We start from the raw sequence: 25,849 nt of genomic DNA on the forward strand, positions 1-25,849 counted from the left end.
TCCCCCCTACACCCTCCCCAGGCCACAGCCAGGGATGGGCAGCGAGGTGTCCTTGTTTGATCTGTCCAGAGTCACTGCAGCGGGTGCACGGAGCCACTGGGGGCACTGGGAATTCCAGCTGTGCCTTTTCCTGGGCGTTTTGGGAATTTCAGCTGTGCCTTTTCCTGTGCAGGTTTCTTTTCAGACCGTCACAGCTCTATCCACTCACCATTGCTTCCCAGGAACAGGCTTGCAGGGCTTAGGCGATATCAAAACCCCATTGATTGTTTTGCTCTGTGTTTAAGGAATAAAAGTGGCGGAGCTTTCCCAGAAATCCTTTGAGCAGCAAGACACAACGGCGGCTCCGAGCTGAGTGCAGAGCAAACGCAGGGGTTTATTTCTCTTCTCTTTATTTCTCTGGACTTGCTCTGCAGAGGAAAATGATTGTGGATGTTATTTAATCAGAGGCAGGAGCTGATTCCTGACTATCTGACTTCCTGCTGTACCTGATAGCTGCCCTCCCACTGGCTCTAATCCAGGTATCCATGTGGTGCCCCCAGTGCCCTGCTCCAGCTCCATCACCTGCAGAACCACCTGCATCCCCTGGCCGTGATCCCGTATCAGCGCCGTGCTGAGCACTGCAGGACCTGCTCCCACCTGGGACTCCCTGTCCACCAGGATGTGGTGCCCCTGGAGCTTCCTGGGAGCTGCCAGGCATCCTCAGCCCGGGCTCCTTGAAGGGAACACCAGGGCTGAGGCGATTTCACACCAAACTCCCCATCCTCTCACCCCGTGCTGCCACCTTTCCAATTTCCCTTCCTGCCAGGCATCAGGCTCCGAGCGGGGAACTTGGCACGAGGTTTGGAGGTTTATGTTAAAATCTGCAGGAAGACGCTTGGTGCCTGTGAATATTCCGTAGGAGGAGATGGATTAGTGACTGAGACATATCTGAAGGGATTTGTGAGGAATTATTTATGGTGGTAACAAGTAAGCACTCATTTAGCTTATATTATACATTATCCAAACAAGGCGTTGAGCTCTGGAAGTTAAGGCAGTAATGCCACTCCAAATTAAATTCATCAGTGCCTTAATTAAGATCTATATTTAGTTGTTAATTAAGGGGAGGGAGCAGAGGGTTGGATGGTGCGTGAGGAGCGATGCTGTGCCGTGAGGAGCACATGGTGGGCACCAGGCAGGTCAGGGCCCGCTTGGCAGGATAAAGTTTGGGAGGGAAAAGTTAACTTGGAACGCCGGGAAGAGACGAGTGGCGGCCGACACGGACACGGCTTCCCTCTCCCGCCTCCCCTGCACCCGCCTCATCAGCGGCTCCAGCCGGCTTTGATCCCAGAAATCAAACCCCCGTCTGATGGGTGACTGGATGTTATGCTAATCCGGGTTGATTGAGCTGAGATAATTACACTTCATCCAGGTTTCCTGGGAGTTTTGAATAAATATTGATGCACAGCTGTCCCCCTGCTCAGGTACCTGAAGTGGAGAGCTCTTTCCCGGCTCTGAGCTCGCCCTGTGCCAGTGGACGGGCTGGGAACGGCACCAGTGGTGGGGCCGGGGACACCAGTACCCACTGGTGGCCCTTCTGGTGCAGGAATCACATCCAAGCTCTCTTTCAAGGTGCTGTGGGCTGATCATGCCTTCTCCCTACCCAAAGCAGCAGAGCACCTGGCCACGGGGCCTGGCCTGTCCTCCTTGAACCCTCACCAGGGTGTTTTCCAGGGCCACCCCTGCCCAGGATGCTGCAGGAGAGGCAGCGGCACCGGCATCCTCGGTCTGCATCCCTGGGATGGGCAAGGAGCAGCTGGAGCCTGCGGCCAGGAGCCATCTGAGCTGACTCGGGAGCGGGAGACACAAGAAAACAAGCAAATCAAATTATACATTCCTGGGAAGCATTTATAAGCTGTGTGCATTCTTTAATCTTAATTAGAAATCTCAGCAGCTCCTGCTGGCTCTGTAATGAATGCTGGAGCGCGGCTGACCCCCATCGTGCTCACCTTGAGAGTCTGGAGCAGGTATCTGAGGAGGGAGCTGGGGAATGATCCGGCTCCATGTGCTCCGTGTGCTGGGGAAGCCTCGGGGTACGGAGCCGGGATGGCAGCGGAGCGGCGGGGAACGATGAGTGCTACGGCTGAGCTCTAATTAAACATCCCACACTGACAATTCCAGGAGCCCCAAATAATCTCCTTGTTTGACTCAATAACATCCCTATTTGCAATAAATGTGATTTCCTTGCGTTCCATGAGAGCAGGCAGGCGGGAGCTGCTGCCGGCGTGGGGGGGAGCGCCGGGCACTGACACGGGAGAAAACAGATCCTGGTGTGGCTGGAGAGCCTGGGCTTGTTGGAAACTGCTGACTGGATAGGTGTTGCCAGGAAAACACCCTGTCCTGTCCACATGCCCCCCTGCACACACCGTCCACCTCCAAGTTATTAATGGGCAGCGCTCGCCAGCTCTTCGTTAGCGTGAGGATAAAGAGCCACTCGTTTGCTCCCCACGGTCCAGCTTCAGCTGAGCAAACTTGGAGAGGGGTGGGCAAACAGGGAGCTGCTGGCCAGGCCTGTGGGGCTCATGGCCACGGGAGAGCTGTGCCAAGTCCCATCCCCAGTGAGACCTGGGCTGTGCAGGACACTGGGCAGGGGGCTGGGCAGAATCGCCCCATGGTGCTGCAGGCCCTCTCCCAGTGCTGCAAGGGGCTTTGCTTCTTCCACTTCGATTCTTCCATGAGGATGATGCAAAGGATGTTTAGGGGGGGCAGGAGGGGCTGGCAGAGCCCCTGGACAGTCAGGGGAGCAGCAGCAGAGGAGAAAGGAAAGCAGTCCTGCCTCTCCCATCAGCCGGGGGGCTTGTTTGTTCCATCATTCCAGCATTTTGGATGTCTTCCAGGGAGTTTTGCTCTGCCAGCCCCCTCCCACTGCGAGCTGCATGCTTCCCAGCCCAGCCCCTGTGCGTATATATCTACGTATATACACACTGAGTGTGTGTCTGCAGCAGGCACAGTCACAGCAAACACAAACAAACAGGGCTGCTCTGTATTTGTACACAGAGGGAGTGATTCCCGTCTGCCTGCTCTTCCCAGCTGGGGCAGGAGCATGAGCAGGGCTGGGAGCAGAGCTGGGGCAGTTCTGCTCTGCTGACCACCACTGCTGGGTCTGATTTTGTAGAGTCACAGAATGGTTTGGGTTGGAAGAGACTTTGAAGCTCATCTCATGGGCAGGGACAGCTTCCACTAGACCAGGTTGCTCCGAGCCCCGTCCAACCTGGCCTTGAACATCCCCAGGGATGGGGCAGCCACAACTTCCCTGGGCAGCCTGTTCCAGAGCCTCACCACCCTCAAAGCAAAGAATTTTGTCCTATTTTTACCCTGGGAGGCCCCACTGGGATGGGCCGCTCCGACCCACTCCGCTCTGAGGTTCAGGACAATCCTGTGCTGTGGAGGCTCTGCTGGGCCCTGGCTGCTGCCCCCAAATCCCACCATTTCTTTCAAGCCTGGGAGTAAACAAAGCAGTGGTAATAAATGAGAGGCACCATCCTGGCACTCCTCGTGTAATTGCAGTTATTTAATAACCTCCTTGTGACTCAAGCAAGGCAGCCAAAAATCCTTCCCTCCGAGGGGACCACGCCGGGTACTGCATCCTGCATTGCCACTCACAATAGCTCATAAGCAATAAAGCCCGAGTTTTAGCAATAATTAAAGCTCCCAATGGCTCCTGAGTCCGTGGCACTGATGCAGCCACCCTGTCTGGGGAAGGGGAGCAGTGGCACCTGAGATGTCACACACAGTGCCAGCTTGCCCGTGGATGCCAGAACATCACCCCCGTGACACCCTACCCTGCCAGACCCTGGCTCCCCACCTGGTTTATTTTATTAAGCACCCTCAGAACAAGCAGAACTCGCAGAACTCTGATCTGCTCCATCCATTGGATCTGGCAGAAACTCACAGGCTAATTAAGTCGTGTCCCTCCCTGCCCGCCCCAGCCAGGGCACTGCGGGGAGGGCGAGTGGGACCCGGCACGGTGCCATCCTTCCTGGTCTCTGCAGTGCCCCACAGCATGGGGTGCCACCAGGAACCCCCCCAGCCCCTTCAAATGGAGCAGGGAAAGTAGGATGATTTGTTGACATCTCTGCTTCTGGTCATAACAAAAATAAATAAATAAGGGGGGAGAAAAATCCCTGCGAACATGAGTAATGGCCCAGGAATGAGCAACCCAAGATAAAACTGAATAATAACATGTCAAAAACTACACGATGTGGGTTTTTATTCCCCAGCGGAGTTTCCTTCCTGCTAATCCATCACTGTAGAAGATGCAAGATTACTGCTTTCAGAAAAAACTCCGGGAGATAAATGTGAGTAAATTAGGGTTTATTATATTATTTAGGACGATATAATTTCCAAAGTTCCTTTATTAAATTATTTATGCCCTTGGTGCTGGCTCAGCTGGGCAGTGGCCCTCCCTGGCAGCATCCCCCTGTGCTGGGTGGCCGTGGCAGTGGGTGAGGGAGGGACAGCAGCAGTGACAACCATCATGTCCCATCAGCAGGGATGGCACCCTGGGTGGATCCATGGAGCTGCACCATCCCGCCTGGATCCTGCTCCACAGCCCCCTGAGGGGTGGCATCTCCCAGGATATCAGCGAGGGGCAGCAGCCCCCAGGAGCTCCCTGCTGCTACCAAACAAACGTGCCCGTCCCGCTCCCCTCCCTGCTGGCACTTAAACAAGGAGCCGGGCGCTTCTGTGGAAATTGCAGCAAAATTACAGCCCCATCCATAATGAAAGGCTTGTCCTCTGGAGGGGAGGCTGGCAGGAGCCTGCTGTCCTGCTGCAAGACAAATGGACCCTGTGTTTAAATCCGGCGGTGGAGACGCTCACGGTGAGCGGCCGCTCCGTCAGCAAAGCCTGGTGGAAAGGTCAGGCCTGGCACGGAGGGAACGGAGCCACGGGGCCAGGACAGGTGAGGCAGGTGGGGAAAGGTGAGCCTTGCCACGGCTGGGAAGGGAGGCTGCTGGCAGGAATTTAACATGCTTAATGAGCCGTCCCAGTCCTCCAAGCCAGGAGCTCCGTTTCCCCGAGCGAGCAGGGTCACTGAGCATCCCAGACGGGAATGCCATGAACCAGCCCTGCCACCTCCACAGATACACCCACTGCCAGCCCTCACCACAGTCCCTGCTGGCATCATCACCAGAGCCATGGTCCCCACCACCAGAGCAGCTACGTCGTGCCTGCCACCCGCTCCTCAGCACCGGGAGCTGCTGTGGCATCCCTCCTTGTGGCATCCCTCCTTGTGGCATCCCTCCTTGTGGCATCCCTCCTTGTGGCATCCCTCCTCGTGGCATCCCTCCTTGTGGCATCCCTGCTCGTTAGCTCCCGGCCCCGCCGGCCGGCTAACGAGGCCGGAGCTGACAGAGGAGGATTACCCGCTCCCAGGAAGCCGGCGTGATTGTGTTTACTCCAGAACCTGGGCCGATTTAGTTGTCGGTGCGCATCATTAATCTTCTTCTACAATCCCTTCCCCATCTGCTCCCACTTTTTAATGAACTGCCACTTGCCACATTCAATAAAATCAACACTTTCCCAGGATCGCGGCAAGAGGGGAAGCGAGAAGCGAGGCAGGGAGGGAGGGACGGAGATAAAGAGATGCGCTTTGCTTTGGGAAGGTGTTTTCTCATCTACATGGGCAAACAGAGCGCAGCAGCCCTCCCTGAGACACTTTTGGCTGCCTTGCCCCGAGCCAGTCACAAATAACCACATCAGACTGCGCCGAACGCGAGCCGTACAACGCCAAGTGTCAGCCCAAGTTTGATCCCAGCTCTGCTGTTCTACACAATTATTTTCAGCGCATCAATACTGCAGGCGGCACCGAGATTGTAGTTTTCCAGCTTGCTGGCAGCTCTGGGGATTCATCCGATATCAGGCTATTACCTTCTGATTACTTTCCTTGGCAGCCAACCCATTTGGAGCTGGCAAATAAACAATAGGGAAGAGTGTGATGGGGAGCTTAGCTTTCAAATTACACTTTTCAATCATTTGTCACACCAAAGGTATAATGAGTGTTTCATACAAAGCTCAAAAGGCTGCGGGGCTGGGGGGGGGGCTTCACTTAATGTGGAGGGTGCTGGGTTTGGGTGGAGCTCAGAAACTCCATCTCCATTTCTCAGAGTTCTTGTTTGTGGATGTGGCCAGCACAGCTGGGCAGGACCTGCTGGAAAGCCCTGTGCTGGGGAAAAGAGCCAGAACCCCCAGGGAAGGGGAAGGACAGGGCAGGTGCCATCCCAAAACACCTCCAGTGACCTCCCTGTCTCTGGCAACGAGAAGGGCTGGAACACCTACACTAATCCTTAAGCATTTGTTCCTTAAAATTACTCGGGATCAGAGAATCTCATGTTAATGTGGATCTAATGTAGAAATCCATACAAGCCATTGGGTATTAATTAAATGCCATCACTCTATTGATATTCTTGGTGTTTATTGCTCCTGCAATTAGCGCCGAGCCTGCGCTGCCGTGGCACTGCCCCCTGCACGGAGCAGCCCCCGGGCACCCAGCAAAGGGCAGCAGAGAGAGCAGCCCCAGCCCGGCCCCTTCCCAACAGCCACCTCCTGCCCTGCACAAAGTTTCCTGCAGCAGGCTCAGAGGAGAAGCTGCTTTGGGAGTCAGGATGCTGCTGCCTTGCTCCCTGCATCCTCCCCCGAGCTGTTCCAGCCCCGTCTCCCTCCTCAGCTTGCAGCCCCACTGCCCACATGTCAGACGAGAGCAAGGAATAGAAATCGCTCCTTAAAGTTCACAACCCGTCACTCCGGCTTTCAGAAATACAAGCAAAAATGGCAAAGCAGTAGGGGGAAAATCCATTTCTTTCGAGATGATCTTTCCCTGGAACATGTCCTGTTGATCTGCAGTCAGGGAAAGGCGAGTGTGTTTGTCTGAGATAGGGGAATCAGATCTGTCTGAACTCTCCTCTGCTCCAAACTCCCCACTTCAAAAGAGTTTTCACAAAAAGAAAAGCCTTGAGAGAGCAATCTCTCCTGTTCCAAGACCTTTCCTTTGGGAATGTGCCCCTGGAGGGAGGATCAGTCCTTCTGCCCTTCTCCCATGCCAAAGGAAACAGGGAGATGCATCTGGCAATAGCCCCGGGAGTGAGGACAGGACCAGGCTCTCCCCGACTGTTTTTGGGCTGGATCTATGACCCCAGAGGCACCGGGGGTGTTTTGGGCTGGATGCTGTGACCCCAAAAGCACCAGGGCTGCACGAGGGACTGCTGACCTGTCGCATCCTGCTGTGTGGCTGAGCTGAGTGGCTGGCAGGAGGCAGAAAGAGCCTTTATTCCTACAGGGGTAAAAGGGCTTCGCAGGGACATCTCTGGCTGCCACAGCTCCTGGGGCACCAACACATCTGGGGGGGACACAGACAGCCCTGCCCACGGGGGCAGCAATCGCAGCACCCTCACTGCCGCGGGGCCACCAGCGGCGTGGGGACACGGTCAGTCCCGCCCTGGAGGGAGCCAGGCTGCCGTCTGGGGGGACACTGCGACCAGGGGGGCACCGCGGAGCGCTGGGGGTCTCATTAGAGCCTGTCGCTAATGGCAGCGGCGCGGGGCGGGCGGCGGCGCGGGGATGCGGGTCCCTGCGCGGGGATGCGGGTCCCTGCGCGGGGATGCGGGTCCCTGCGCCGGAGCAGCAGTGCCACCTCCCGTCCACGCCGCGGGGACAGCCCCGGGCTCGCCCACCCTCTGCGAGGGTCCCTCCGGGGCTCTGTGTCCCTGCAGCGTTGCCGGGGGTTCTCTGTGCCCGGGAGCATCCCCTCCGACACAGGGGGGCTGCCGGCACCCCGACACTTGCCAGGGTTTGGTGGCCGGTGCTGCTGCCCACGGACAGGGAACGCTGCAAAGCAGCTCTCTGCTAGCAGAAGAAACTGGAGAAAAACAAGCTCTTCGTCAAAAAGAAAGGGAAAAAAAACCCCAGCAGCGTGACCTATAAACATCTGCTCCTGTTCCCTTCAGTTATTGCAGAGAGAGGAGCCAGAGATATTTCAGGCTGCTCATACATCTGGGAAGGGGTTTGGGGTTTGCCTTACTTTCCCCCCTGTCTCCCCCTCCCCCCAACCACTTTCCAGGCTGTAAGAACTGAAAAGCCCCCGCAGAAAGGATTAGAGTTAAACCTCCCTGTCCTTATCTCGAGGCAGTGTCCCTAAATGCTCGCCCCGAAGGGGTTTGCTGGGGGGGCATCTGCTGCGGGGGGTCTGGCAGGTCTCTGAGCCCCTTTCTAGCCCCGAGGAGCCCCTCCGTGATGAGGGGACAGGCAGAGAGGCACCGAGAGGCACCGCAGGGTGCACGTCCGGGGGCTGAGCCTGCTCCTGCTCCCGGCAGGCAGCAATAAGGAAATAAACACTATATGTTCACGTTTGCTCTCCTGCTGCCCTGATTCCCACCAGGATGAGCAGCTCCTCACTTCATCTTCCCGAAGGCAGCCCATGTGGGAACCCACCCTTCCTCGGGGGAGCAGCCCGGGGCCTTCCCAAGAGCTGCCAGATCAGCCAGGATGCCCTGGAGTGCTCCTGGATGCTCTGAGTTACGGGGGAATTTCTCTAGAGAGAGGGTGTGCAAAGTCCTGCCTTCCCTTTCGCCAGGTAGGCACAGGATGCTCTCCAAGGGAGGATGCAGTGGCCAGATGCAGAAAGGTGCGGGAGAACTGGGAAAGGAAACGAGAAACAAACCCCAGCTGGTGAACAGCATCGGGAAATCCCACTGGGAGCTCAGGAGAGGAGCGGGAAGTGGTTTGTGTAACCTTGGAGACGGAGACAAGGAGCCCGAAGCGGAGGGAGCGGCGGTGCCGGGGCGGGCACCGGCCTGAGCGCTGGGATGGGAACATCGCAGGGGGCTGGGGCAGGAGGAGTGTGAGCCCCTTCGCAGAGCTGGACAGAGGGCTGGGAATGAAGCCCACGGAGGGCCTGGGGAAGCACGAAGCAGTTCTGCAGGGAAGCAGGAGGGTGAGGCAGGTGAGACTGTGGGAGAGAGAAGGGGAGGTGGAAGGATAGAGGGAGTGAAGCGGGAAGGAGATGAAGCAAGAGCAAGAGAAAAGATCAGATAGGAAATAGGGAAGAGCGTGGATAAAAGCTGTACCCAGGCTGCACCAGTGCTCCAGCCAACACAACACAGCCAGAACTGCCTGTCTTGTGAAGCGCTGTATCCGTTTGGATAAATCCTATCCATCATCCAGAGCAGGCAATGGCTGCAGTTCCCTCAGAACTTGGGCTGCCCTCTGCTTCTCTCACTTTCCATCCACCCCATTTCATGCCCCTTTTGCACCTTCCCTTTGGCACAAAGCCCTCTGAGCAACCCTCCAGATTCTCTCCTGCCTGGCCACCAGCTCGGAACTGGGGACAGCCACATGTTCCCTGCTCATCCCTGGAGGGAGCAGCAGCCCAGGGAGCCCAGGGCTTCCCACCGGCCGGGCAAGGGACACCTCGGATAACACGGGGCATCAAACAGCCACAATTAGCTCCGATCTTAATTACACACAATACTGATGAGCTCATCAACTTAATCTAATTAGTCTGCAGAGCTCAATTGCCTGTCCCTTTTTCTTAAATAATGCGCTATATAAGCCTATTATCCCTTTGGATACAACCTGTTTGCTCACAGGATCCCTCAGCCAGGCACGGCCGGCCCTGCCCTGTGCACCCATGGTCCCTGGGGAGGGGAAAGGTACTTTCCAGAGGGGATGCAACCCTGCAGCATCCAGGCTCTGATCAGCTCTGGGCAGTGGTTGTCACACCCAGGGATCCCGGCGAGCCCCCAGCGCCGCAGCCATCGCCCCCAGAACCTGCCCTCGCCCTCTCCCCGAGCAGGAATCAATGAAATCCCCTAAAAGCTCATAACTCGGAGGTAATTATAAGAAGCATCAATTACCCAGCGATGCAGGTTTCATGAATTCAATTAATTTGCATAGTGATCGATTGAGGCAGGGCCCCCGGGGGCCCCGGGGAAGGGAGGACATTGTTCTGCACACCATTGATTCCACAATGTAAAACCAAAGCGCTCTCCCCTCATTCAGAGCTGCTCATTCAGCCATATTAACTTTCAGATCATTTATTTTTGTATGTCTTTCAACTCTGTTTGTTGCTATCACAGAAATGCAGAGTATTACATTGTAGAGAATAATTGAATCAATACAGTCATGGTGCTCTGGGTCTCCCAGACCCGCAGGAGCGCGGGAGCTGGCGGGAGCCTGTGCGCAGCCAGAGAGGGGTTGTTTTAACCTTTCCAGTTATTAAAATGCCCGTCTGGCTCTGGATTAACTTTCTGCACTGCACGGTTGTTATTGTTTTGCCGGGATCGGAGCGGGAGACGCCGGCGCCGTGAGGAATCCACAGAGAGGCTGGTCCCTGTCCCTGAGCATCCTGAGGCTCCATGTCGGGGTGCAGACCCAGCCAGCCCTCCTTCCCCTCGCCGTCCTTCTCCATTGCAGGCGGCCACACGCAAATAAGGGCCTGGGAGAGAGGAAGAAGCCCCTTGAAATGAAAAGCCAGCGCATAAAGGAAGAATCCTTCAGATTGAAACGGCTCTGAAAAGAGACGGGTTTTAATTCCGCCTCCCCTCCCACTGGGATATTAGACAGCTAAATAGCAGCGTGCCTGTTTCCTTCAGATAACTGGCTCCCAATGAGCACCGTAATTGTCCCCGGCCCCTCTCCGGCGCCGCGCCGAGCAGGTCATTTACCGCCCGGCACACGCAGCTAAACACAAATCCATTTTCCAGGGGAAATTTCTATTCTTATCTGGGCTCTGCAAGAGGGTCGCACGCGGCCCCCGTTAATTGAAGCTTTGATGTTGGTTGGAGGAGGCCTCTGATCGGCTCCGCAAAGGGGCCGAGGCGACGCCGCGCGCCTGCGCCCGCTGGGCACCGCCGGGACAGGGAGGGGATCCTGATAGAGAAGGAGGGAGCACGTACACCCCACCTCAGCAGTGACATGCCCCAGGGCCACCTGCCTTCAGCCCCGGGCTGGTGGCCCACGCAGACCCCACCTGCCTGCCCAGTGCGCTCCCCGTGATCCGGCGTCTTCTGAGCGCTCTGGCTCGTTTGCTGCAATATCCTCCAGCAAATCAAGCATCCCCTTCTTGGGATGTTTTCAATCTGTTTTATGTTGATTTTAATTAAAGAATTTGAAACTGAACAAACAGTTCGTAGCAGGTGGCCATACGAGTGTGAAATAAGCAAACTGTTCTCTCTGCCACAAACCCCACCAGTAAATTCCTTCAAATTAATCCCAGCCTCCGAGAGGCTGCCGGCTCTGTCTGAGGCAAGCCGGGCTCTGCTGTTCTCCAAATATTTGCCTTCATCCCAGTGCCAGGAGCTGGGGAGCAGGGATGGACAGGATGGACCTTCGCTCCTTGAGAACAGCAAGGCTGATTTCCCACTGGGGAAATACTGCACCACGGATTTGGGAGAGGCTCCCGGAGCCTGGCTGCACCCTGTAATGCCACCAGCATCAACCCTAGCCAAGGAGGAACCCTTCCTCATCCTCCTCCTGCCCAAGCATCCCTTCTCTGCTCCAGGACTGTCCTCTGCAGCAAGGAGCTCCTGCCATGACCTTGACGGTACAGAGGGAAGGGCCCCTGCCCAGGTAACAGCCACTGCATATTGATGGCCCCCAGGGAAGGCAGAGGTGAAGCACAAATGCCCACAAGCCTTTATTCTTGCAAGGCTGCGCCAGAGACAGCAAGGGGAGAGAAAAAAGGAGGGAGAAGAAACACACTCACGCTCCTCTTCATCTCACACTCCTGCCCTCTGCCAGGAATCTTATCAGCATCTCTAAGAGATCACATTTTGCCCTCTGGAAACACCAGCTCCCCCACTGACTGCAGGTGGAGAGGAGCCATGGGCTCGTGCAGTGTCTTGGATCCTGTCCCCTGGCCCTGGGGGGCAGAGGCACCTCATGCCATTTCCATTTCCCTCCTGGTTCCCACCTCACCTGCTCTTCCTGCTTCTCCGAGCACAGCCAGGGCTGTGATTTTAACAAATTCCCTCCCACTTGCTGTCTCCCACTCCAGCTTTTGGTCTCAACACCATTTTGGGGAGGGAGGCAGCTCTGACCCCACCCCAGCCACGGAGCCACTGAGCCACCAGCTCCTCACTCTGCTCCTTTCAGAGGGACAGACTCGTCCATCACTCCCTTTTCCCTCTGCAGTGCTCAGAGCATGTTTAACATCCCATCTCTCCCGTCCCTGGTGACCCAGAGCCAGGACTCCAGAGCCAGGCTCCAGTCAGGCCGTGCTCCCGGGAGCCCGTGTGTGCCCACGCCAGCCGAGCTACCCGGATAATTACAAGATGTTCCACTTTCCTGGGATTACCGTCGGTTTTTCTTCCCTTCCCCTCAATAAATATGGATGCACAGCTGCTGCTAAACACAAGCAACAGAAATAAAAAGGGGGCAGGCTGCGAGACGCCGCTGCTTCCCTCTGCTTCCCTCTGCTTCCCTCTGCTTCCCTCCCCGGGTGCGCTCCCAGCGCTGCCACTGTCCCGGATTCAGGCGCCTTGGAGCCGAGGGGGTGGATTGGGATTTTTTTCTCCCCAAATGCCAGGCCCAGGTGTCCGTGAGGACAAAAGAATGCTAACAAACACCTGAGGAAGGAGATGGGATTTAATAGAAGAGGAGGCAGCACAGCTTCTCCCGCAGCCTCGCCCCGGAGCCTGGAAGGAAGCGCTGAGATTAAAGAGCTGAACCCCTTCCGTGAAGGCACCACGGGAATGCCTCATCCCAGTGCTTCCTCCCAGCCTTTAAAGGCAAGGATATGCTCTGCTCCGTATATTAATCTCCTAATCACTAAATTAATTTCCATCTCAGTTACAGCACGCTCGGAGTCTATTAGTAAATCCTGGCCTGGCTGCTTGGCAACTTTTGTTGTAAGATTCCTATTAGATCGTGTTTCAAACCGGCGGAGATGGAGCAGTTATTATCTAAATAAGTCAAACATTAAAGGCACTACAGCAGGGATGGGAGTGCTCCTGCTGCTCCCACCGTGCATCCAGGCACGCCCAGCACAGCACACCTGGATGGATGACAGGGATCACAGGGATCCCCACCCCTCCCGCCCTCCGGGAGCCCACCCCGCACCCCGAGCACCCCTGAGGCCGGCTCCACGTCATTCCTCACTCCTGAAGCCCACGCAGAGCTGGTCTCCTGCTGGGCTTCATTCCAGAGAGGAACAACCAGAAGTGTTTGCTCGCTCGTCTGTGAACTGATTTTCACCCATCCCCTGCACAGGCAGGACGGGGGCACGGGCAGAGGGCACTGGGCAGCGCAGTGCTGGGCTGTGGAGGGGCTCAGGACCAGCACAGGGGGGCACAGCCCGGCTGGGAAGCACCCAGGCACGGACAGGCACCCTGTGTGCCCCCCAGGCCAGCGCAGGAGGCTGTGCCAGCTCACCGCAGGTTGCCTCCACCATCCACCCCTCTTCCCGCGCCGCACGCCGGCTCCTCCGGCTCAGTGGCGTGAAATTTAATTTGCAGCAATCAGCTGGAGGTGAGGCAAGCGCCGAATTAGCTCGACGTGATGCTCTCGCCTCCGCCCAGACCCCCCCCGCTGGCGGGCGGCGGAGGCACACGATGCTCTCTGCCTGTCATCCCGAGCCCAGCACACCCGGACGGGGGGTCACCCAGCCGGGGCCACCGTGGGAACACGGGATCAGCCGGAGCTGCCGTGCTCCTCCCGCCTGGTTACAGGAGCAACACGGAGGGTGAGTTATGGCGTGGCTGGATGCACACATATTCTGATAAGGAAGAATAATAACTTGTCAAAGATATATATGATATGTGTTTTCTTTCCAGACAGAATATATATTGGGATAATTCATCAACTCGGCCTGGCACTGGCCAGAAGAGAGAAAGAAGAGAAAAAGAAACTCAATAAAAAAAAGTCAAGGCAGAAAAACCCCTTGGCACTGAGTGCCACCTCCCTGCTGGCTCCCTCTGCTCCAAACTTTGTCTGGCAGGGACTCCTTGGCTGTTCCACTGGACTCGACTGCATCCACAGGGATGGTGTGCCATGAGCACCGCAGTGGGCTGGGGACAGCTGTGTCCCCAGCCACCCTAAGGCCATGAAGGGCAGTAAAATGTAACAGAAAGAAACACTGGTTTGGGCCAGAGAGAAAATCTAAGGACCAGCAGCCCCAACTCCGTGCTGCCTAACCCTGCTCTGAGCACCTCCCACGAGCAGGACTGTGGCACAAACACCAGGACACAGGGGCTGAAAGCTGGCACATCCCAACCTGGCACACCCAGGGAACCACAGGAAGATGCAGAGGGGGTTTGTAAAGTGATTTGTCAACTGACAGGCAAAAATATATTACCAATTTAGGCCCGTGATTTGCCTGCAACTTTTTTATCCTTGAGATGTTGTTGAATAGATTAAAGTGTCAGCTTTGATCCCTGCATTTGGATGGAAACATAAATATCTCTGGCGCTTCTCCTCCCGGTCAGCACCTGCTGTGGGGCCGGGGGTGCTGCCTGGCCATGCCCACCCCCAGACAGAGCCCCAGGACTTCTGCAGAGACCTGTGGCAGTGCCTTTTGGGCTGCTCCTCGTCCCCCAGGCTGTGCTTCCCCGGGAGGAGGCAGCTGTGGCTGTGGAGCAGGAGCGGGATTTGGGCAGTAATCCCGTTCTATCCTCCCTGCACGCTCGGCTGAGCTCGGCGTGGCTTCCCAGCTCCCAGCCCGGCTGGCCCAGCAAATCCTGCTCGCACAGAGCTGGCAGAAATGGATCCGAGTGCGCAGGGCAGCAGCTTCCCTCTGCTCCTCAGTCTGGGGCTGCATCCCTGCTCCGGGGGATTTGCACCCTCCTGCCTTGCTCCCTCCATCCCACAGCCCCGGCATGGGCACAGCAGCAGGGGCAGCACCAAGGCAGCACCCCCAGAAATGCCAGGATAGCAGGGCGAGACCTGGAATTACGCTGATATTTCATTTAGTGGGAATTTGGCTGGACCTGCCAACGTTTTAATGCTGGTATAGAGCACAGGCTTGGCTGGAGAGCGTAGGGAGGGATTTTGGATGCTCCTGGGATGCGGGATCCACATCCCAGGTGCAGGATGTGCCACTGGGACAGTTCCCATGCTGGCACTACCCCTGCAGCCACATTGGGCACAGCTCCATGTGGTGCCACACAGGTGCCAGCCAAGCACCTGCTGCTGGAGCAGTGAGCAGAGATCTCTGTTCTGGGTAATTTCCTGACACAGAAATATGCAGCATCATTCCACTTTCAGGCAGGGAAACAAATGAGTCTCTTCTTGCTCGCCTCTCCTGTTTTCCCCTCCTCCCCACCCTCATTTGATCCCGCTCCATGTGGCAACATCAAACGAGCATTGAATATTTTAGCTCCTGTAAAATATTTATGTTATAACGCACGGAAGGAAATCGGTCGCTTCCAGGCCATGTAAACATATGCCTCCAAACAGCTGGATCCCTGGCAGTGCTGGGTGAGGATGTGACTGCACACCTGCTGCATTCCCAGGTATTTAAAGCCCTGGGAGGCCAAGCATGACCAGGAAGGGGCAGGGAAAGGAGGACCGGGATCTCGGAGCCCGAACGGCTGCCGATGGAGCATCGCTCGCCCTCAGGCAGCTCCTCTGCCCTGCCCCACAGAAGGGTGGGCAAAGGTGGTGCTCTGAACCCATAGAAGAGCGAGGGGAGGGCGAGGGCCTGCCCTCCACCCAGCAACTGGAGATTAATTGAGGCCTGCCATTAAAATGTCACCAAGAAAATTATTAAGTTAAGGTAAACCACTTCCACGCGTCAAAAGCAAAGGCAATCAGTCCCAGGCATGTCCCCCTAGGAAATTATGTGGAGTAATTAATCAAAAAGCTAATGAGAAATGTGTTTTCTTTCCCAGCCTAACACCACATCATATTCTTATTAGCCAAGGTTATTACAATAGTAATCATGCATGCTCCGAGTTCAGATTGGGTTTTTTGCTCCACTGCCACCAATTTAGAAAGCCATTAATGGGAAAGATAAACCCCGATACACAAACCAGCCTTTTGTGTTTGTGTGCCCGGGGGGTGATCCTTGCCTGTCACCCAATTCTGGGCCACCCCTGCCCGTCATGACGGGCATCACGGGCGGGCACTGCCAGCCCCACCAGGGACACACCACAAACCAGGGAGCTGCTGGGGCGAGGCTGCCAGATCCCCTGGTGCCCTGCTCTGCTCTTCCAGTCCTTTCCCAGCACGGAAATCAACACCCAAACTCCAATAGACATTCTCACTGTGCACAGGTTAGGATTAGGGTTCAGGAAATTGGGAATGGTGCTGTTTGTGAGCACCCAGTCCTGGCACTGGATGCTCATCCCTTATCCAGCTCTGTCCCTCTTGTTCCAATGCCAGGAAGGGAGACACGAGTTGCTCTGTAAATCCAGCTGGAAGCAGGTAATCTGCTTGCTACAACGGGTTCCCCCTTGGCCCAGCTCAAAGCACAGCCACCTGCCAATCTCAGCAGCCCCAAACTGCACTGTCAGCACCTGGCAAAGGGAAACCAGCTCTGCTTGATATTCAGCATTAAATAATTCAGCCCCTACAGAGAGACGGGGGAGAAGAATGAGCCTGACAAAAAATATAAAGATTTCCTATGCCCTGTTAAAAATGCATTGACCTGATTAGCTCAGCTCGAGGAATGCTGAGCCATGCTGGAGCTGAGCAGGGAATCCCAGGCTGCACTGACAGCAGCTCAGAGAGGACCTTGGCGGGCAAATCCCACTCTCCAGTGCACAGGAGCACCTTCTGGGGGGGGGGGGTTTGTGTGGTTTCCTGCTAAACTTCTTTTCCTTGCTTGCATACATGTGACACATGGGAGATCTTGCTCCAGGAGGGCCTTTCCTTCACAGAATCACAGTTGGAACAAGTTGGAAAAGACCTCCAAGATCATCAAGACCAGCCTTTGACCAATCACCACCTTGTCAACTAGACCAGAGCACTGAGTGCCACGTCCAGTTTTCTCTTGTCCAGGGACATCCCACACCTTCCCTATGCAGCCCCTGGCAGCTCCCTCAGGGCTCCGTGGGCACGAGCCAGAGCATTGGAGCCCCCCCATTCCCTGAGCCCCCCTGCACAGCTGCCCCTCTGCCTCCCCACCTGCCACAACGCTGAGGAATCCCACACAACCTCTCCGGGATGTTTGGCAGCCCCAGCTTTGATGTGTGGATTAATAAGAACTGACACTGCTGGAGCAGAGCCTTCAGAAGCCCAAAGGCAGGGCCTGGGGCAAGCCTGGAGGGGACAAGGCTCTCTGAGTGCTCCCTTTGATCGCTCCGTGCTTGGCTTCACCTCCCAGCAGTGGGAGCGGGGCCGGGAGGGGTGGTGGCACACACAGTCAGGCTGCCCAGGGCTGGATGGTCCCACTGGGCACCATCCCCTGGGTCTGGGTTTGCAGTGGCACCCTGGCACAGCACACACTGGCATCCCAGTGAGGATATCCCATAGGAGCCAGGCTGGAGCCTCCCAGCACTGCTCCCTCCTCGCTGCCCACCCCAGCACAGGGGAAGGTCGTGGGTGCTCACCTGTAGCACTGGAGCTGTGCTGGCCAGGAAGGGGATGTGGTGTCTCCATGTCCTCTGCCTGGAACAGGGCTCCTCTCCCCTAGGCTGGGGACCTCATGGTGTGGCACTTGAGCAGGGCTGGATTTGGCCAATGTCCCAGCATGGCACCTGGAGAGAAAACAACTGCATCATCAAGAGAGAAACCAACCACATCACCACCCAAACACCCCAAAAAGGAGCTGCTGCAATACAATAAACTCCCTCCTAATCCACTAACTGAACAACCTCTGGGCATAAACCTCCTGGGATCCCAACAGGAGCACAGCCGGGGGCAAGGAGCTGTTGGTGCCGAGCGGGATGAGGAGGGTGAGGAAGGCTGTGGTGTGAGCAGCAGCCAAGAGCTCTAATCCCTGCTGCCAGCATTGCTCTCCAGGGCTCTCCACAGCCCCCCATCGATGCACTCAGCAGAAGGGGCTCCCCCAGGGTAGGTGGGCAGAGCCCTGGGTGCTGCAGCACTCACAGAAGGGCCCTTCAAGAGGAAATCTGTTTGTTAGCCAGTAATTACACACAGGCCAGAACACTGCCAGGGCATTAGGGACATAAAGCACTCCACAGTTATAATCTGGACTTCCTGCTGGAGGGTGTTTACTGCTGGAGCAACACTTGGTTTACAGCAGGGCACCAGCCTGGCCCCGGGGCCAGAGGTGCCAACAGGCAGAGGGTCCTGCCCTCGGCCACCGCTGCTGGAACCCCCTGGAGCAGCCACAGTCACTGGGGACGTGGCCATGGGCATCCCCTGGAGCAGCCAAGGCCGTGGGCCTCGCTCTTGCCAGCCCTGCAACCCCTGTCCCCACAGCAGAGGGGACCAGGCTCCAGGCACTGCCATCCTCCCCTTCTCCTCCCGCACAGGAACTCGGGTTGGCGGCGTCGGGCGGCCTTGGCTGATGAAGTTATAATTCCTGAAGTTCCTCCAAAATGAATATGGATGCACATCTGCCTCCGCTTAGGTGTAACAAATTGGTAGAGATTGTGTTAAATTATGCTGAAACCGTGTCCACTGCCAACATCCCAACTACCCCGGGCACGGAGCGGTTGTGGCCTGGAGCTGCCGGGATCTTCCATGGACTGGAAGAAAGAAATGCTGCAGTTTTAACTCTTCATCAGTTTAGTGCAGAGGGGGTCCTCCACATCCTCCTGCTCCTGGAGAGGATGAGCAGACACTCTGGGGGAGGCAGGGGCAGCCAGGCTGCCCCTGAGACCCCATTCCATGGCGGGGACACGGTGCTGTCCCCCAGGGGTGGCCGCAGGGTAACTGAGGCACGGGAACCTTCCCACGCCCCGGGTGTGCAGCAGAGCGTGGCTGAACCATGAGCCCAATTACCCAGGGCCTTGCTCTACCCGCCAGATAACGCATCTAAAACATGTTTATTTCCATCCAGGCTGCTTCTCAATTTGATTATTTATCTCCCATTTAGCCTCTGACAGATCAAAGGCTCGGCGGAGGGGAAGCGGAGCCGGGCTGCGCATGAAAATGAGCCTTGATACATAATTAATTAACATAAAACAGTTTCATTAGGAGATGGTGTTACATGGCTGTTTGTCTTAAAAATTTAAGCTGTGTAAAGAGCACGAGGGAAAATACATCTCCCTGCCAGCCCCTTTCCCGTTGCTGCCCAGCCCAGCCCAGCTCCAGCTCCCGGGAGCACAGGGAGGGGCTGGAGCGTGGCCCCTCTCCCTGAATTGCACGCCATGCCTCCTACCCTTGATTATTAATCTGTTTTTAATTCTATTAAGAGATAGCCAGGAGAAAGAGTATCAATTTTAGATTAACAAGGTTATTAGCACTTAATTATGTGAGGTGTCTTTGTAATTGAAAAGGAAAAGAGGAAGCGCCATAAATATCCCAGCCCCCGAGCTCCTGGGGGTTTGCGGGTGGCTCTTTATTCACGAGGCTGTGGAACCATAAATATTAAATATCTGGTGAAAAAAAAATTACAAGGCAGAGAGAGGATGCCCTCTGGATATTCCGGCGCCGAATGCTCTTGCATTTACAAATATTCATTAACTGGGATCTGCAAAGTTATTTCCACCAAGACTCGGCGAAGGAGGAAGAGAGAGAGAGGTTATTGAAAAAAAAATAAGAGTCTAGAGTAAATATTATTAGTAATTTTTATCTCTGCGTGTCCCTAATTATTCCATAATTAGGGAAAGTGCACATATGCATATACAATCACTAACCTGTCAGTGTTGGGGATCTTCGTTCCCAGCCCTGCTGTGGGATGGAGTTGCCGGGAAAAACTCTTCTCCCCCAAAAAGAAATGGGGGGGGGATGCCCTGGGAGGACCCCACTGTGGCACCATCCCCCAGTGCTCCGTGCTGAAAGCCCGGGACGATTTAGGGAGCCACCAGCTCTTCCCAGCACCCGCGACCTGGAGCTGCTGCCAGTTAGAGAGAAATTAAATGACAAATCTCAGGCTCTTTTTAATTAAAAAATAATAGAACTCAGCAGGAAACGGTGCAATAACGCAGCACTTCCAGAACCCACTTTGCTGGAGCTGTTAAAGAAACAACAGCCAAGAGGCAGGTGGGGGGAGGAGAAGCCACATTCACAGGGACAGGTGTGACAGGACAGGTGTGGCAGGACAGACACAGGGGGGCCAAGGGTCCGTTCCCAGGACCATCCCTCCCACCAGCCCCACGAGTCCCCCTCCCATGGGCCGGGGGCTCCTGGGGGCAGGCGGTGTCACACCCCAGGAATTAAGCTCTTAATCTAAACACATTACCATGAGCTCATCAACAAAAATCTAATTACAATGCGTGAGGCCGAGCTTAATTGCTCGTCCTTGACAGGAGCAGTGCCCAGGGAAGCCCATGAGCCAGAGAGAGCCTGTTACTGGTTTAATCCTGCTCCTTGCAAAAGTAGGAAAGGAAAACGGGGAAAAAGTACTGTTGTGCAATTAGCAGCAGAACACCAGATAAATGAGCTTGTTAATTGTTGGGGGAAGCTCCGAGGGTCATTAGCAGGTGCCTGTCTGGGGGCTGGGCAGGGGGAGGCTGCTGGGATGCCAGTGCCAGCTCCAGAGGGACAGACAGGCAGTGGCAGGACCTCAGGGACTCCAAAAAGGAGGAAAACAGCTTAAAAACCAGCTTTTCTCAGAGTAACAGAGTGTAAAGACAGGAGCTGGAGCAGATTCCCAGCTCGGCCCTGTTGTCCCACCCTCGGGAGCCAGGCCCAGCTTCCCCCAAACACCCCTGGGCTCCTCGTTAGCTGATCCCACTAATGAGGGAATCAGGATGCAGGAGGTGGCTGAGCCCCGCTGCCTCCCCCGCACGCTCCTCCCCGACTTATCACTAGTCACAGGATGTTTACAATAATTTTTAATTTGCGCAATTATTAATCATTTTTCTATCTGTCTCATTTGCATAATAATTACTCTGCTCGCTGTTTGCCATGACTGTGAATGACAGTGGTTTAAATTAAATTAAGATTTTAATATTCATTTTTTTGGGTTAAAGCTAATCAAAGTTGCTGCTCTATGCCAAGGCCGGGGCCGTGCCCTTCCAGAGCCACTAATGAAGAGATCCACGTCCCGGTGTCACTCCTCCATCTCCATCACCCTGCTCGTCCCAGAGGATCCCGCAGCATTTTCCAATTGCTCTGCTGCCAGAACTGCTCAGACAAGGCCACATCTGGGACAGGACACGTGGGATGCAGAGCAAGGGCACGGGGACAAACCTGCCTCCCTGCTCCCTGGGCAGCACACGGGGACAGGATCATCCCCCGAGCTCCCCATACCCTCATTTTGCATAGATGCACCTTAAAAATAAAATATCTGGTAACAAACATATAATAGATGTATAAACCCAGCATTGTGATGAACAAGGAGGTCGCCAGGGTAGTACCTCTAAAATTTTTAAACCCCAGCTTTCAAAATCAGCTGCAAGAGCAGAACTCAATACTGCTTTCAGGTCCTAAGCACAGCATTTTTTTTTAGTACCAGCATTAAAATTGCTTTACTTCCCTAAGAGCAGCTTATAATTCCAGCTCTGACACGAGCCAGCTGGGACTGTGGCTCTGCAAGAGCAGCCACTGTCACTAAGCAGGTGAGGAAGGAACCAGCATCCACCTGAGCGACAACTCTGCTCACAAGGGCAAATTCAATCATTCCACAGTAGGTTTTTTCACATTTCCAGCAGCACTCAGATAAGTGAGAGCAAAAATGAGCGTGTGTCAAGTGGAACTGCACTTGTCAAGGCTGCACCTGCCTCAGGTACAGGGGCAAAAAAAATAGGACCTTGATGACAGAAGGGGGAAGTACAACTGGAAACACCAGAGCAGGCTGACAACACTCCACCTCACACCATCACCTCCCACTCCCAAACCATTCACTGCCCAACAGGCTGCAACAGGGCCCAGGCTGGGAAAGATTTACCCACCTTGGAAAAACCACCACCACACAAAATCACGTAAAAAAAAGAAAGGTGTTATTTACAGGTGTACACACCAATTCCAGGACTGCTAGAAATGTTACACAGGGATAAAAAACTGGGAAGTCCCAAGAGTCTGGCATTCCAGGGCAGATTTTGCCATTATCCCTCCCACCCACAGCCCTCCTAACGCTGGAGAATCCCTGGAAAGAGCGATCCTGCCCTGCCCCTGCCCACTGCTGCAGCCAAGGCATCTCCATGGAAACTGCTGCCTGCATTCCATCCCTGCTCCCTGCCACCTCAACAAGAACAACTGTATTTATTTCCACAAGTGCTTTCTGGCACGCAGGGATTAAGGGAAGCTCTGCCCGGCCTCCAGCTCTGAGACTGACAAATCTGATCACAGGAGAGGGGTTGTTACACCTCACACTGGAGCTCCCAGGCAGCAGCGTGGGGGAAGTGCTGAGATCAGCACTGTCCAGAAGGGTCTGGGGGAACCAGCTGCTCCAAAATATAAGGGAAGCAATTTAACCACTCTCCATACATTTACTTCCACAAGAAATGGACCCTCCAAAGGGTTGCTGGCGCTCCAGAAGATCCTGCTGCCCAATGCAGGTCGCTCTTCTAGTGCCACAGCATTCCCTGCTCACTTCCCTGCTTGGACAGGGCCAGGAGAAGCTGAGTTTGAACTTCACTGCACTTTGGTGACTCTGGGATCTACAGGGCACAATAACTACACAAACCCAGCGGAAGTTCAGAAGCTAAACTTGAAATGAGTTCTGGAGCAGACCGACCTACTGCATGAGTGTACCTCTCTCGTGGCCAAGCGTTCGGCATATTTGCACCTGAGATTTAGGACACCTGAGGCTCGGGAACCACCCTCAGAGGTCACAGCATTTGGCATAGAACAAAAGAGTTCATTAGAAGACAACTAAAGGGACCAGAAACCAGTGTCTTCCACAGAGAGCTGGGGGCTCCTGCAGGCAGTGGCCCCTGCAGGTCTCTGAGCTTGTCCAACAGGGAATCCAGCCTTGCCTCTCGGAAGATGGTCCACTGGGATACTGAATGCCAAGGACAGGGCTTGTTCCAGGGAGAGCAGGCCATTCCTCACGGCTCTGGCAGCAGGTGATGTCCAGGGGATCACTCCAGGAGCTCTGCACAGTTCTTGTCTCACCTACATGTCCTCAACACTCCACTTGTAGGCGAGTTCCTGCACCGCCTTCTTGTTGGCAATCCGGGCAAAGCGCTGCTGCTCGAACCCATTGGACCTGCAAAGGGACACCCAGGTGACCAGGAGCTGCTGGGCAGAAGCTTTTCTGAAGCCACAAAGCTTGGCAGAGGTCCTACAAGTTTTCCACTACATTTACTCTGGTTACTGTGGTTACCAGTTCACACCTCTGAGGTTACTCACACCCCTCCTGAGAGCACCAGCCTTGTCCTTCTGTCCCATCACCCATTTGTAACTTTATCTATTCAAATTCCCAACTGCCAACAACCTCACTCATCCAGTAACTGGGAATCTTTACACTATGACCACTCTGAAGCAAAATTCACTTATTTTTACTCTATTTTAACAGAAACAAGTACCTGTCCACACCGTCCCAACGATGCCCGGGCCAGATGTTAAACCTGTTGAGTGGAGGTGCTGGTCCCTTGTACCTGGGTTTTTCTGGAACAAAAAGAGCAGAACAGCTGCTTTCAGCACAACCACACCCTCACCCATCCAAGGGGTGTCTGCAGGTACACAGGCAGGGTGCACAGGCCACCTGACAGCCAGGTACAGCTCCCAGAGGAAGCTCCCAAAGGCCCACTTCAGCAAACTGCACCCTGCCGAGTTTTAACTCACCAGATCCTGCTCTGAGCTAAGAAATCATAGTCACCATTACTGGTAACAAGGCAGTAACTCCAGAGGCCACAGAGAAAGTCCCTCAGGACTCAGCTGTTCCAGCAACTTACAGAAGAGTTGCTGCCTTTCTACGCTGCTGAGGCCTTAAACCACACAGAGGTGTAATTCCAGAGCCAAACCTTTTTCCTTGTTCTCCTTGGCCTTCCTTTTTTTGATGAGGGCAGCCATGGGGTCTCCTTCCCTCTCCTGCTCCCTCAGCATTCGATCCAGGTCCTGGTCATCGATGTAACGGGCCAAGGGCTTCTGCATCTCTTTGATGGCATCTTCCACATTCTGCTGCTGCTGCCTCTCCTGTGCCAGCCTGGAAAACACAGAGTTTCACCCAAACCCAAGCAATCATTCCCCAGGACGTGTTCAGTTTGCAGGATGCATCATGCTCCTGAACTCCCACTGTGTGTGCAGCATTCCCAATGCACCTCCAGCAACACAGGGAACAACTGCAGGGTCTATAAGACATGTGGAACATGCACTCTCCTGGTCCAGAGATGAAGTGAAACGTAACAGCACCAGACTGGAAGCAGATCCAAACTGGGCTAAAGGCAGGAGATGGGGAGCATCAGGAGCACCTCACCCTTTTCCCCACTTGGCATATTGCTCTTCTCTCTTGGCCTCTGCCTCAGCCTTCAGCCTCTGCTCCAGCTGCTCCTGTGCCAGGTTCCTCTTGCGGCCGGACTTGTCTCGGAACACTGTCTTGGCGTTCCGGGATTCCTCTGGAAGGGACAGATGCCTCAAGTCACACATTTTGGAACATTTCACCACCTCCACACAATTCAATTGCTGTAACTTCCATTTTGTTTGTCCTACTCTCCCAAAGAGCCTGTCACCCAAAGCCACAGCAGCTGAAGCAGAGGAGGAGAAGGTGAGCTGGGCTCGGGCCGTGTTCCCACATTCCCACCTTCCAGGTGCTTCATGCTTCTGTCTGGCTTCTGGAGCTCCTGCTTCTCCTTCTGCAGCACCTCCGCTGACACCAAGCCAGCTCTGACTCCAGATGACATCGTGTTTGCCTGGAAATCAAACCAACCCCACATTTAAGCTGGCTGAGAACAGCACACTGAGCCAGAGGTCTAACAAGGGGCCACCCAAAACCACGAGGGACAGAGCAGAGACAGCCCTGGTAAAGCCATTTGTACAAAAACTTCCCCAATTTGCCAGTCATTAGGCTTCCAGTTTTTCACAGCAGGAAGCAACAAACAGCTGGAAAGGAAAGAGGCAATGCTTACCTTCCTGGGAGATCCCCTGGTGTCCTGGCGATGTGGGGAGTGGTCCGGGGGACTCCGTGACCTGTGCTGGCCCTTCCCGGCTGGAGAGCTCCGTCCTGGAGGAAACAAATCAGAGCGTGAAGATTTGATAATCCCATACAAGGGAACTGGGATTACTGTCATGCCTGCAGAGCACCAACCCACAGGATCCACCTGTGGGAGCGTGGAACACACTGGCAGGGCGGGGAGAGCCCGTGGCACGGGGCAGGTGGGACACACCTGTCCCCACACTCACCTTTCGTTCGGCTCTTCCTCAGGCTGGGTGAGCCGGGCCTGTCTCTCCGAGGGGATGGATCGGGGCTGTCGTGACGCTGCTTCCTGGCAGGCGACAGCTCCGGGGTGTCGTGGCGGCGACGCCTGGGAGGGGACAGGTCTGGGGTGTCACCACGCTGTTTCCTGGGAGGAGATGAGTCCGGCGTGTCGTGACGCTGCCTCCGGGGAGGTGACGGATCTGGGGTGTCACGACGTCGTCGCCGGGGAGGTGAGGGGTCCGGAGAGTCGTGACGCTGCCGCCGCCTGGGAGGGGACAGGTCTGGGGTGTCATGACGTTGTTTTCTGGGAGGTGACGCATCAGGGGTGTCGTGGCGTTTTCTCCTGGGGGGTGATGGGTCAGGGGTGTCGTGGCGTTTCCTTCTCGGAGGTGACAGATCAGGGGTGTCATGACGTTTTCTCCTCGGAGGGGATGGATCAGGGCTGTCATGATGTTTTCTCCTGGGAGGGGATGGATCAGGGGTGTCGTGACGTTTCCTCCTGGG

General features: G+C 55.3%; 1 protein-coding gene across 4 annotated transcripts in view; it reads right to left on the reverse strand.

Moving 5' to 3' along the window:
- Positions 1 to 21,964: 21,964 nt before the first annotated feature.
- BUD13 (BUD13 homolog) overlaps positions 21,965 to 25,849 on the reverse strand; it is a 5,840-nt gene continuing 1,955 nt past the window's right edge. For 2 of the 4 annotated variants that reach the window (XM_027699592.1, XM_027699591.1), the window contains exons 5-11: positions 25,330 to 25,849; positions 25,056 to 25,150; positions 24,731 to 24,839; positions 24,407 to 24,545; positions 23,955 to 24,136; positions 23,517 to 23,598; positions 21,965 to 23,197 (exon numbers count right to left, since the gene is read on the reverse strand). The exon at positions 25,330 to 25,849 is cut by the window's right edge and continues 397 nt beyond it. In XM_027699592.1, coding sequence (XP_027555393.1) covers positions 23,104 to 23,197; positions 23,517 to 23,598; positions 23,955 to 24,136; positions 24,407 to 24,545; positions 24,731 to 24,839; positions 25,056 to 25,150; positions 25,330 to 25,849 — 1,221 coding nt within the window. In that variant the 3' untranslated portion in view covers positions 21,965 to 23,103. The remainder of the gene's footprint in view (positions 23,198 to 23,516; positions 23,599 to 23,954; positions 24,137 to 24,406; positions 24,546 to 24,730; positions 24,840 to 25,055; positions 25,151 to 25,329) is intronic. The other 2 variants (XM_027699593.1, XM_027699594.1) reach the window with 2 other exon arrangements.

The sequence above is a fragment of the Neopelma chrysocephalum genome, unplaced genomic scaffold (assembly GCF_003984885.1).
Source record: "Neopelma chrysocephalum unplaced genomic scaffold, ASM398488v2 Primary Assembly neopelma1_138, whole genome shotgun sequence".
Classification (NCBI taxonomy): domain Eukaryota; kingdom Metazoa; phylum Chordata; class Aves; order Passeriformes; family Pipridae; genus Neopelma; species Neopelma chrysocephalum.